The sequence below is a fragment of the Talpa occidentalis genome, unplaced genomic scaffold, assembly GCF_014898055.3.
Source record: "Talpa occidentalis isolate TD23 unplaced genomic scaffold, MPIMG_talOcc4v2.1 talOcc4.10, whole genome shotgun sequence".
Classification (NCBI taxonomy): domain Eukaryota; kingdom Metazoa; phylum Chordata; class Mammalia; order Eulipotyphla; family Talpidae; genus Talpa; species Talpa occidentalis.
This window is the reverse complement of record NW_023600993.1, coordinates 90,394,851-90,405,954: the sequence shown is the minus strand read 5'-3', so window position 1 is coordinate 90,405,954 and position 11,104 is coordinate 90,394,851. Positions and strand designations below refer to the sequence as shown.

Here is an 11,104-nt window from a genome sequence, read left to right as displayed (position 1 = left end):
GGCCGAGGGCGCCCCGCGCCCCGCGTCCCCGCGCCCCGCCCGCCGCGCGTCCCGGGCCGGAAGCGGCCGCGCGGCACCCTGGGAAGCGTAGTCCGCGGCCCGCCCGCCCCCGGGTGGCTGACGGGCTCGGCCCCTCCCAAACCTCCCGGCGGCCGGGCCTGCGTCCCTTCCCCGCCCAACCCGGAAAGGGCCGGGGAGCGGGGGAGGGGGAGGAAGGACAGAACTCGAGGGAACAGTTTCGGGGACCTCACATCTTTATTGGAGGGTGGAGGGGCGCGGCGCTCGGAGTCCGGTCTGCGGAGGGGGAGGGGCGTGCTCGTTCCCGCAGCGTCGTCCCGGCTTCTAGAGGACCCAGCCTGGGGGCGCTCGGGTTCCCTGCAGGGGGCGTTACCCACCCGGAACTAGCTTCATCTGTGAAACCTGAGCTCCCATCGGCTTAACTCAGGTGGTGAGGTTTTGCTTTATAGGAAGTTGCTATTTTCTCCTGTATTTACGGTGCTCCCCTGGTACACTTTAAAATACAATTTGAAAATTAGCAATAGGCCACCTCGCCACACCTGGCTTCGGCTCTGGCTCTGGGGAGTCCTGCAATCACTCAGGCATTCCGAGTGCACATGGCAGTGACCGCCCACGGGAATCTGCCCACCTTGACTTCCCTTGACTGTCCAGAAAGACGTCTGGGGGACCCCCCGCTGCCAGTGTTGTATTTATGAAGGTTTTTAGAACACTTATCTCTTACTCCACTAGTGGCTTCTAATCTTTTACTTTAACAAGTATTTTATAAACTGTCTAGAATTCCGGAAAAGGGAAAGATAGCAGAGGGGATGTTGTGGCAGGGGCCTCTCATTTCCCAAAACACCCTCTTAACTCTACAGAGAAGTGGCCTCTCGCCCTACTTACCGGCAAAGTCTGCACTGGGTGCTGCTTCCCACGGAGGGGCCACTGGGCCACGGTCCTGCCCTTCCAGGGCACACTGTTCTCAGGCTTGGGGAGGGCATCACCTCGGAGGCTATGGGGAACCTGGCCAGTCCTGCCTGCTGCAGCCCAGGACCCTTCTTCAGAAGGGGGCCAAGGATACAGTATACCCTCCCTGCTCCTCCTCCTTCCCACACTCAGGCTAGGGAGACCCATTACCCACCTGTCAGCCTAGGGGCATATTGGGGGTACTGGGGTGAGCTGGAGGTCCGCTTTCCTCCAGGGTACCATCCGTGGGACCAGTGCTGAGCCCTCAAGGATCCAGGGTGAGTGGTCAGCAGCAGCAGCAGCAGCAGCAGGCCTAGCTGGGAGCTGGCCATGGCAGAGCTGTTCCCCTGGATAGTGGACAGCACTCCAGGGGCCTGTGGGATGGGTGTGCTGCCAGTGCTATAACCCTTCACCCTCCCACGCTAGGGGCAGCAGACCCAGGAAGAGAGAATGCTGGGCCTGGCTCAGGCAGCAGGGGGACTGGGAGGAGGAAGATGAGTGGTGAGCCATGCACCCAGGATGGAGCCCCATCCAGGAGTCCAGCTCTTGCGGGGAACAGCCTGCTCACTTACCAGGGAAGAGCTGTGGATGCAGTGGCTCCTCCAGATGGCAGCAGGACCCCAGACACAGAGCTTGTGATTTATCCATCAGGCAGCTCCACCCCCTGCTCCTGGCCATCCAACCCCTTCCCTTTCCAGTGTGTTCAGCCACTGGCCTGGGGTCACCAGACAGATGCCCCCTCCCCTTGTCCTCCCAGGGACAAGTCACAGGACTTCTGCTCCAGCCTGGTCCTGATTGAAGTCTCATCTTTCCACTTTCTAGGCTGTTTTCTCAAGCACCTGCCCTTAGGCTTAGAAAGCCCTCACAGCCCACCTTGAGCCAAAAAGGAATTTGCAGCCCAGAATAGGGGCAAAGTCTGTGGACTCTGAGTCCTATCCAGTTCAGGCCTCAGGGGAAGAGTGGGGAGCCCCACAGCCTATGAGGTGGGGGGAGGCTACGACCATCCTCCTGAGGACTTGTCTGCCTGTAAGATGTACTCGGTGGGATGGCGCTCACCCACAAACCTGGGCAGGAGGCTGGGTCACTCAAGGTGAAGGTGGGTATGGGTAGGCCAACCCGTCTACATGTGGTGTCCTTCCCCTCCAAGCAGGCCCAGGAGAGGGGGTCCAGCTGTGGGGGCGGTACAACCTCTGTGGTTATAACTTTCCCTCGTTTCCACCCCTCATTATCCGGTGCTTAACTTGGGACTATGCGTGGATTCTGGTCCAGCTGCCCTGGGACCCTAGAAATGGACTCCCACCTCTCAGTCTGCGTCAGCTCTGCTTTCCAGCGCCAGCCACCAGCCTCCGGGGAGCAGAGGCCTGTTTGCAGGGTTAATAGCTAATCTCCGCATTTGGGCTGACAGCGAATGCGAGGGCTGGGGTCAGGCCTGGCATCGTGGTAGCTGGCACAGGGAGAGCAGGTGCATCAACTCCTGTGCAGAGGTGGGGGATGGGTAGCGAAATGGGCGTCTGCACTTCAGCTGCCCGGGCAGGAGGGCACATGTGATTTCCTAGTTGACTTCTTCAGCAGAGACGTGAAATGAATGTGTGTGTTGTATGCTCAGTTGTTTTGGGAAATACAGATTTTTGTTCCTGTATGTAGTGGTTAACCTAAGTCATTTTTAGAACATTTGCTTTGTGGCATAGTGAAAATGACGAAGTTCAACAAACTAGCCTAGCTCTGGTTTAGAAATAGAAAATGTTTTATTCAAAGCTGCTGGTGTTCATTTTAAAAGAGGAATGGGTGCTTTTATTTCTCCTGTAATTTGTAGTTTTTCCTGTAGAACCCAAATCAGAACTACCTTCCCTAGGGAAGCTCTGGTCCCTTTCTCTCTGGCAACATACTTAGCTTTTCAGGAATGCTTTGCTGTCTCCTTCCAGTCTCTAACCATAACCAGACCTCACCCGCCTAGCCCTCTGGCAGAATTTGGAAAGCCATTTGTTCACCCTCGGGCTCCAACTAATGCTAAGCCCTAGGCACACCTGGGAGCCACAGCTCCCAGCTGTGGTCAGCTCACAGCTCAGGTTCTGTTGGAGCAACACAGCTGAGCAGGTGGTCTCAGGTGTAGGAGGAAGACAAGTTAGCTTGAGTGGTAGAAACAGGGCAGCAGAGTGCTTCAGTGTAAAGACCAAAATGGAGAAGAGCCAACACAGGATTGAGCAATGGGTGGTGGGGATGCAGCATGGGGGGGGGGGGTTGGGGAACGAGAATACTGGAAGGCTACAGGAGGGCCTCCGAAGAGGCTGGGTGAGCTGCTGGGCATGGGAATGTGAGACTGGTGCCTCTGGGTCACTGTGCAGGAAGCAGGATTTGTGGACCTGGAGCTCAGGCAGGGGCTCAGGAGCCACAACATAGAGAGACCCATGAATGCCTGAGGAAGGGACCCAAGGAGGAGCAGCCAGAGTGAAGACAGAAGTCAGAGGGAACCACTCCCACCAAGGAGCGAGCTAGTGAGCAGACATGGATGCCTGGTGCTCTGCACCAAGGTTGGCTTGGGTGAGAACAGGTGAGAGGATGTGTGGAGGTGAAGCATCCAGACTTTCTCAAGCAGCCTAGTGTAAAAGGGGAAGGACTCGGCTTGGGGAAGGCTCTAAGAGCTTATACCCAGCTCTTGCTAACTTCCAGGGGTGTTGTCATGATGCCCTGGCACCCGACATTCTGAGTATGTGATGCAGAAGATAATCCCTAGTGTGGCGCCCATCTTCGAGCCACCATTCCTTTATAATTTGCTAGATGCTGAGGCCTTCTGTAATATGGCTCCATTGGCCTTCCTGCCTTTGCACTCATCTACATTTCCAGCCCACAGGGCCCCGGTCCAGGTTTAGCCTTTCCTCCAAGAGGCAGAGCAGCACTGACCTCTGATGGATCAGGGGGCTGCCAGCTCTCATTCTGGGTTCCTAAGGAGCCCAGACCTGCTCCTCATAAAAGGCCTGAGGGCCCAATACTCTCAGTGTTACACTGATAGCGCCAGCAACCAGTTTACTCTCTTGCTCCCAAGATGAGTGGCTCATGAGGCGGCAGTGGACAGACTTAACCTCTCAGCTGTGGCCCCAACTGAAGACTACATTTCCCAGCATTCCTTGTAGCTGGGTATAATTTATGACTAGGTTTTAGCCAACGGGATGTGAATGGCAATGAAAAATGCAACTTTTGCTTTATATTCTTAAAAATGAAGCTGCTTGCTCTCATGGGAAAAGACAGTGACCTGGCTTCAACTGTGAGGATAAGACTAAAATCCTAAGGACAGTGGAACTATGAAACGGGAGGCTGCTGGGTCTCTGAACTGTTACATGAGATATAAATTAATATCCATCTCACTTAAAACACAAAAACTAGACACTTTGGCTAACATTATCAGGTTTGAAACCAAGTTGGGATTCTTCTACATAAAAGTCCTGGAAATGAGGGCAGATATGAAAAAAATTGGAAGGTATTTAGCATCGTAATTGTGGTACAAAGACTTACTCTGGACAGAATGATAGCATTCAGACAGTTTTCTAGTGAAGCACCAGGAATGACGAGGTCAGACTAGTCTCAAAGCTGGGCCCCCTCCTCCATGCCTCTGAACTTAGTGTTCTCTGAAGTGCAGCCCCTGGCCACCTTCTCAGGGAGCGAGGTTGGCTGGGCTGTGCTTGCTGGCGAGGAGTCCAGAGGACTGTCTTCTCTGAGGCTAATCCAGACAGAACAGTAACAGCGGGGCCAGGAATGCCCAAGCCCTGGTATGGTTGCCCCACCCCAGACAAAGGGAGAAACGTTTCCTCAGGGAGTCAAAGCTTTTTATTACCTGATAATCCCTAGTGTGGTGCCAGAGATACCGCTCTAGTCCCTTTACTCCCCCCTGGGGTGTGGGTGGTGGTGGTGGGGCAGGTGGAGAGGGGAGGGATTATTTACAGAGCAGGAAGGGAACAGGAGTCTGAATGGGAGTGCTGGGACATCCAATTTGCCAAGAGCTCTGAGAACTTTGTGCTTTTTAAAACTTAGTTGATGACAAGCTACCTGGAATGGGTTTGTGTTTCTTCTTTAGGAACAGATGTATGAATCAAAGAACAATACAGCCCAATTTCCAGGCAGAGGATTTCACGATATCAATCCAAACATCACACTATTTAATTCCCCAATAAAACATTGGAAAAAGGACTATCAGTGCTAACACATTTACATATAAAATCTCCACCTAATAGGTAATAGAAGCCTATGTACCAATTTCTAAAACAGTTATAAGATATATACACAATTTTGGGTATATTAACAAAACAGAATATTACAAAATATTAAAGGCAATTCTCCTGTCCATGGGGTCTCATCGCCGCTTACTTGAAGTTGGCATAATCTGAGAATGCGTCAATATATTCCTGCACCACCTTGTAGCAGAACTCATACTGTTCCTGGAGAGTGAAATCGAGGAAAGAGCCAGGGTTACGGGAAAGCACAATGTGCCTGCAGTTCCAAATAGACTTAGTTTTGAAAACATGAAAAATCCAGAGGAAATTCATGTTTCTGGACTTCCCTGAGCCCTGATCTACCCACCAGAGTCTCATAGCACTCCCCGTTCGGACTGACTGCCGTCAGTCTTCTAGGACGGCAGCCACCAGACACAAGGATGGTGGTGCTAGGCCTGCAGAGTTCAGATGTGAGTGGGCTGGCAGACTGGGCAGCTGGTGGTGTGACCCTCACCTCCCCATGGGCACCAGGCTGGAGGTGCCTCAACTTTCAAAGCCTCACCAATTCCCAGACTATTTTAATATTCATTTGACTTTCCCCTTCCGACAGTTCTAGCTTCACAGGATTAAAGAGCCTTTTTGGATATCCATCCTCATATTCAGTGGTTACCAGAACCTAGACTGGAGTCAGATCTCTTGATAGGGAGCCTGAGCAAGAGGGGAGGCACTCCGGCACCCCAGTCTGGCCTTCACAGTGGGTAAACTCACATTTCTTACTGGTGTGGGAGCTATGGCCCCATGGTGTCCTGCCTTCCAATGCTGTTAGTCTGGGGCAGCTTGGAGAGGGATGAGTCTGTGGTTACATTCTTCTGACAACCAGATGGCCCCTTGGAAGAGCCTCCCTCCCCCGAGCTGGCCCTGACAGAGAAGGGCTACAGATGGTGTGGTGCAAAGACAATACTGGGGGCAGCCTACCAGTGTCTGGACCATGTGTGGCCTCTGCAGCCGCAGGCTCTTGACGGTCTGGAAGACATCTAAAATCCCCTCTGCTTTCACCCGTTCCAGGACTGTGCTCAGGGCACAGAAGGTCCCCGTCCGTCCTGCTCCCGCGCTGTAACAAAGCAGACACACTTACCACACCTGCCGCAGCCTGCAGTCATGAAAAGGCAAGTGATTGTGTAATAAGCAAGTAAGGCTGGTGCTGTGTGTGCACCCAATGCCCTTCCTGATAACCTGCTTTTTCTGCCAAGGGACAGTGGTGAAGAACCTCACACTCATCCCCCAGCATTGAGGCTTCAATTTCTACCTATAAATGTGCCTGGCTTGCCCTGACCTGCTGCTCACGCAGGTTACAGTTCTTGCCTCTTTTTCCTTCCCTGACAAGCCCTTTCCTCAGCCCTAGTATGTGTGCGCCAATTCTTTTTCCATGTCTCTTATTCTCTGCCTAAATTCCAGGTATCCACACTCTGACCACACTATCCATTCTGTTCAACATCACCAGTTGATTCACTTACCGGACCCTTACTGAGTTCCTGCTGTGTGGTGGGGCAATAAGATAGCAGATTAGGAAGGGAAAAGATGACCAGAACTTCCAGGCGGGATGGGGGGAGCTGCAACTGTGAACAGTGTCAGGGAAGGCTCTCTAATAAGTGCTACAGGAGCAGGAGACCCAAGGCAGGTGAGGGTAAGGCCCAATGCTGTCTGGGAAATGAGCATTTTAAGCACAAGGCAGGAATGTCTAGGAGCTGAAGCCAGCATGTAGTTGCATCGGAAAAGAAGGGTGGTGTGGGTGTGGTCAGAGCCCTCAGATCATGTGGGGTCTTGGGAGCTGTTGTTGGGGTTTTAAGTGGTGTGACTGAAATTTTAGAAAGCTGCTACACTCCTGGGTTGAGAACTGACCACGGGGGAAGGGTGGGAGCAGGGAAACCCATGAGGCTAGTAGTTGGTGGGGAGAAGGAATGGTGACTTGGACAGAGGTCACGGTGGAAGGACTGAGGAGCACTTGATTCTGAAATGATTTTGCCTATTGAGCGTTAGAAAGCACATGTGTAAGCAGAGAACGGGATGGCTTGAAGGCGTCTCAGCAGAGTTAAGTGGGTGAATGAAATGCCACTTACCAATTTGCAGAGGGCAGTGGAATAGCAGAGTTAGAAAGAAAGATTACGAGTTCTGATTTGAACCCTTTAAAATGAAGATGACAAATGTTGAGTATGTAATTAGGCATATAAATTGGAGTTTAGGGGGGAGGGTGAATTGGTAAAGATTTGAGAGCAGGTATTAAAGTCAGGAAACTGAATGAGTTCACTGAGGAGAATGACTGTCAGCTGACAGAAGAGGTACAAGGACTGTGCCCTTGACTGCAGAGTCAGCAAAGGAGACAGGAGACAGCAATGAGGACAGAAGCCATGCTTTCAAATGTTCCACAGAGCAGTGAGTGATCAATTGTGTCTAATGCTGATGGATAACGAAGCTGAGGCGTGATCACTGGGCTCAGAAATATGGAAGTTACAAGTGGCCCTGACAAGCACAGCTGTAATGGTGAGTGGGGTTAACTGGAATGGGTTCAACAGAGGAACTGAGAATGGACAAATCTTTTATTTTTTAAAAAAATTTATTTATGTATACAAGAGCTGGGGTGTAGGCCAGAGGTAGGGGTTTTATGGGGTGTGTGAAAAGATTCACCAGAGACGGAGTGTGGAGCAGAACAGGCAGATTAACAGAGATACACTGCTGAGGGGAGCAGCGGGCCAGACAGGAGAGGTCTGCTGTGCCACGTGGGTCAGCTCCCTGGCCGGGGATCAAACTCATGTTGCAGTGGCTGGCAAAAGCTTCATAGTGCTGAGACTTAACCCCTTGAGCCACAAAGGAGGCCCAGACAAATCTTTTAAGAGGCTTTACTATTAAAAAAGAAACAGAGGTAAAGGAGAAAGAGAGTGTCTTAATATTGAGATGGGAGAACTATCGTGTCTGTACAAAGATAGCAGTTATCCAGGTACTTATCCAGAGGAAAACCTGGCAAGGAAGGACAGTGAAGACAGGCCCTGTCTTTAGGCAGAGTGAGATAGAAAGTGTGATACAATTGGTATCCAAGTGGATGGGGGTGGGTACAGTACACTATAGTGTGGCTCCCAAGATCCTTGCCCTTGTGATCCCCTCCCCTGGAGAGTGGGTAGGGCCTGTGAGGTGTTTCTAACCAACAGAAAATATTGCAAGGGTGATGGGACAGACACAATTACATGTATGTGATACATTCCATGAGAGCATAATGCTGGTCTTGCAAGGAGAGAATCTTGCTGGTGTAGAAGGAGCAAACAACCATTTGAGGAAGGTCCTCAGGGCAAGGAACTTCAGAAAACAGAGGCTCTCAGTCCAGCAGCCAACAAGGGACCAATGCTACCAACATTTACACAGATTTGGAAGAGATTCTTTCCTAGCTGAGTATCAGATGGGGACCCAGCCCGAGCCAACACCTTGATTACAGCTTATGAGACCCTGTAGCACAGGACTTGGCTGAGGTTGCTCAGACTCCTGACAGAGATAGATGTGTTTGGTTGCTGAGTTTGTGGTAATATTACACAGCAACAGCTGATTAAAGTGGTTGGCTTCAGAGAGAGGCCAGCCTGCACATCCACTGAACAGGAGGGCTGCAGCACCAGTGCAGGTAGGTGGGGAGCTGCAGAGGTGGGAGCAAGTGGAAGTTCTCTCTGATGGTGTCCTCTTTTCTTAGTCAAATAGAAAACAAGGTCATCTCTTAAATATGAGGAAGAAAGAAGTGTTGGAGGTTTGAGAGGCATGAAACGATTATCTAGGACCAAGGTTGGCAAACTTTTCTATAAGGGACCAGATAGAAAGATTTGGCAGTGGGCACTAGTTTGCCTTGTCCTGGTCCAGAAGAGTGGGAGATGCAGGAGGACTACGGAGCCTCCCCCACCTAATTATATAAAAGTACTAAGGGACACCGCAGGTCAAAAGTCAGAAATGTAGGGGCCTCCCTGGTGGCACAAGGGGTTAAATCTCAGCACTGTGAAGCTATCAGCAGCCACTGCTCCTTCCACATCCCTGGCCAGGGAGCTGACCCACATGGCGCAGCAGACCTCTCCTGTCTCGGCCACTGCTCCCCTCAGCAGTGTATTTCAGTCAGTCTGCCTGTTCTTCTCCCCAGTCTGTCTCTGGTGAATCCTCTCACTTCCCGCACCTCTCTGGCCTACATCCCAGCTCTTGTATGCATAAATAAATTAAAAAAAAAAAAAAGTCAGAAATGTAAAATGAAACCTGGGAATAGGGTGCTCTTCCTCAGCCACATTTGGATGCGTGGAACAAGAGAATACTGGGGTTTGCCAGGAAAGGATGACCAAGGGGGAGCAGCTTGGGAGATAAAGTTTGGGCAAGAAAGTACTTACTTGGTAGGGCAAGCCCAAGGAATCACTGTAGTTTTGCTGATCTAATAGGCAAAAGCCATGTTTCATTGTTTTCATTGCTGTTTCTTATCTTACTAGTAAGAGTTAGCATCTTTTCCTGTTTATCATCATGTTACTGTATTAGTTGATGCACTCTGCCACTTTTTGTTTTCTTCCAAAAAAAGTCTTCCTATTCCATTTCTCTACCCTTCAGTTTCCTTTCCGGAAAAAGGCCAATGTCATTCAGTCCTTGCATGCTCACACCAACACAAATATATACTATTTCCCCATCTCCCAATGCTCTTCTTACCAATCAGTAAATCTAGAGGATTATTCCATACTGATACATAAACAGGTTTATCAATTTTCTGCAGCTCTGTAGCCCAGCTTACCCACTCAGTCCCCATAAGCCATATTTAGCTTATACTCATTTACTGTCACAACCAGTGCTTCTTCAAGGTGTGAAGTTACACTCTTGAAATTATCTAGTTTGTAAACTTCAATTACTTCATTTTGGCTGCCTGAAGAACATTTACTGGAAAAATTCTTAGAAGTTCCTTTACATATTTTCAAAACCACTTTGTAGAAATTTTTAACATAATCCTTTCTTTTAAAAGAGCTTCCCCCCTAACTATAAAAGCAACACAAACTCATGAGTTTAGAAAAACTTTTTTCTAAATCCAATCTCAAACATGTTCCAAGCAAAATTCACTTTTTCTTCCCAAACGAGTCCTTTTACCAGGCATCTTTCTCCTGTCAGTGATCGCCAGTACTGGGAACTCACTCTCAAAGCTGGGAGACACCCTTCACTTCTCGTTCACAATTCTGTTCTTCATTTTTCTTCAAACTGTTTTCAAAACAATCGCCCCTTTTCTTTTCCCCATGTTTCTTAAGGAGGACGGCGCCTCCCCCACACATTGCTCAACTGGCTCTTCCACTGTCAGTGTCACCTGTCCCATTATCTTAACTTTATTGCTTCCCGAGCACTTCAAGATCCAAGATCCTCTTATCCTATATGACCCTGTCCTGGTTGTCAAACCTGACTACCATGTGCTCACCAACATCCTGCTCCTGCCTGGCTCTTACTGCCACCTGACAGATGTTCACCTCCCCCGCCCCCCCCCCCCACCTTCCTTCTCTCTCTCCGCTCTGACTGAGGGCTGGGGTGGGAGGTACCTGCAGTGCACCGTGATGGGGTGGTTCCCTGACTGCTGCTGCTGCTTCTGCACGGCTGCGATGATGCTAATCATGCCCTTTCCATCACTGGGGATGCCCACTTCAGGCCAGCCATGGAAGTGGAACTGCCGAATCTGCCGGCTCTTGTTCTCCTTTGGAGAAAGAGGGGTTAGAGAGGCAGAGGCCACTCTGCTTTCCCTTGGTGAGGCACTCTTCCCACCAGACCTCTTACCCTGGTGTTGGTGACCAGGAGGTCTCTGACAGTGTAGCTCTCACATTCTTCCTCCTTCTTCAGCTCCACTGTGATGTCTCCATAGGACACCAATCCATCTGAGGGCCAGTACTGGGCACACTTCTCCTGGATGG

At 50.6% G+C, this 11,104-nt stretch overlaps 2 protein-coding genes across 6 annotated transcripts in view; both read right to left on the bottom strand.

The window, feature by feature from the left end:
• Nucleotides 1-811: 811 nt before the first annotated feature.
• Nucleotides 812-3,179, bottom strand: LOC119254216 (progonadoliberin-2). The gene is made up of 2 exons (XM_037521337.2): nt 1,139-3,179; nt 812-1,037 (listed from the first exon to the last, which is right to left on the bottom strand). The coding sequence occupies exons 1-2, from the start codon at nt 1,293-1,295 to the stop codon at nt 844-846; spliced, it is 351 nt and encodes a 116-aa protein (XP_037377234.1). The 5' UTR covers nt 1,296-3,179; the 3' UTR covers nt 812-843.
• A 1,539-nt stretch (nt 3,180-4,718) lies between these two features.
• The window catches only part of PTPRA (protein tyrosine phosphatase receptor type A), a 121,335-nt gene continuing 114,949 nt past the window's right edge, over nt 4,719-11,104 (bottom strand). For 2 of the 5 annotated variants that reach the window (XM_037498056.2, XM_037498055.2), the window contains exons 21-24: nt 10,971-11,096; nt 10,739-10,890; nt 6,141-6,276; nt 4,740-5,390 (exon numbers count right to left, since the gene is read on the bottom strand). In XM_037498056.2, coding sequence (XP_037353953.1) covers nt 5,316-5,390; nt 6,141-6,276; nt 10,739-10,890; nt 10,971-11,096 — 489 coding nt within the window. In that variant the 3' untranslated portion in view covers nt 4,740-5,315. Of the gene's footprint in view, nt 5,391-6,140; nt 6,277-10,738; nt 10,891-10,970; nt 11,097-11,104 lie in introns of all 5 variants that reach the window. The other 3 variants (XM_037498059.2, XM_037498058.2, XM_037498057.2) reach the window with 3 other exon arrangements.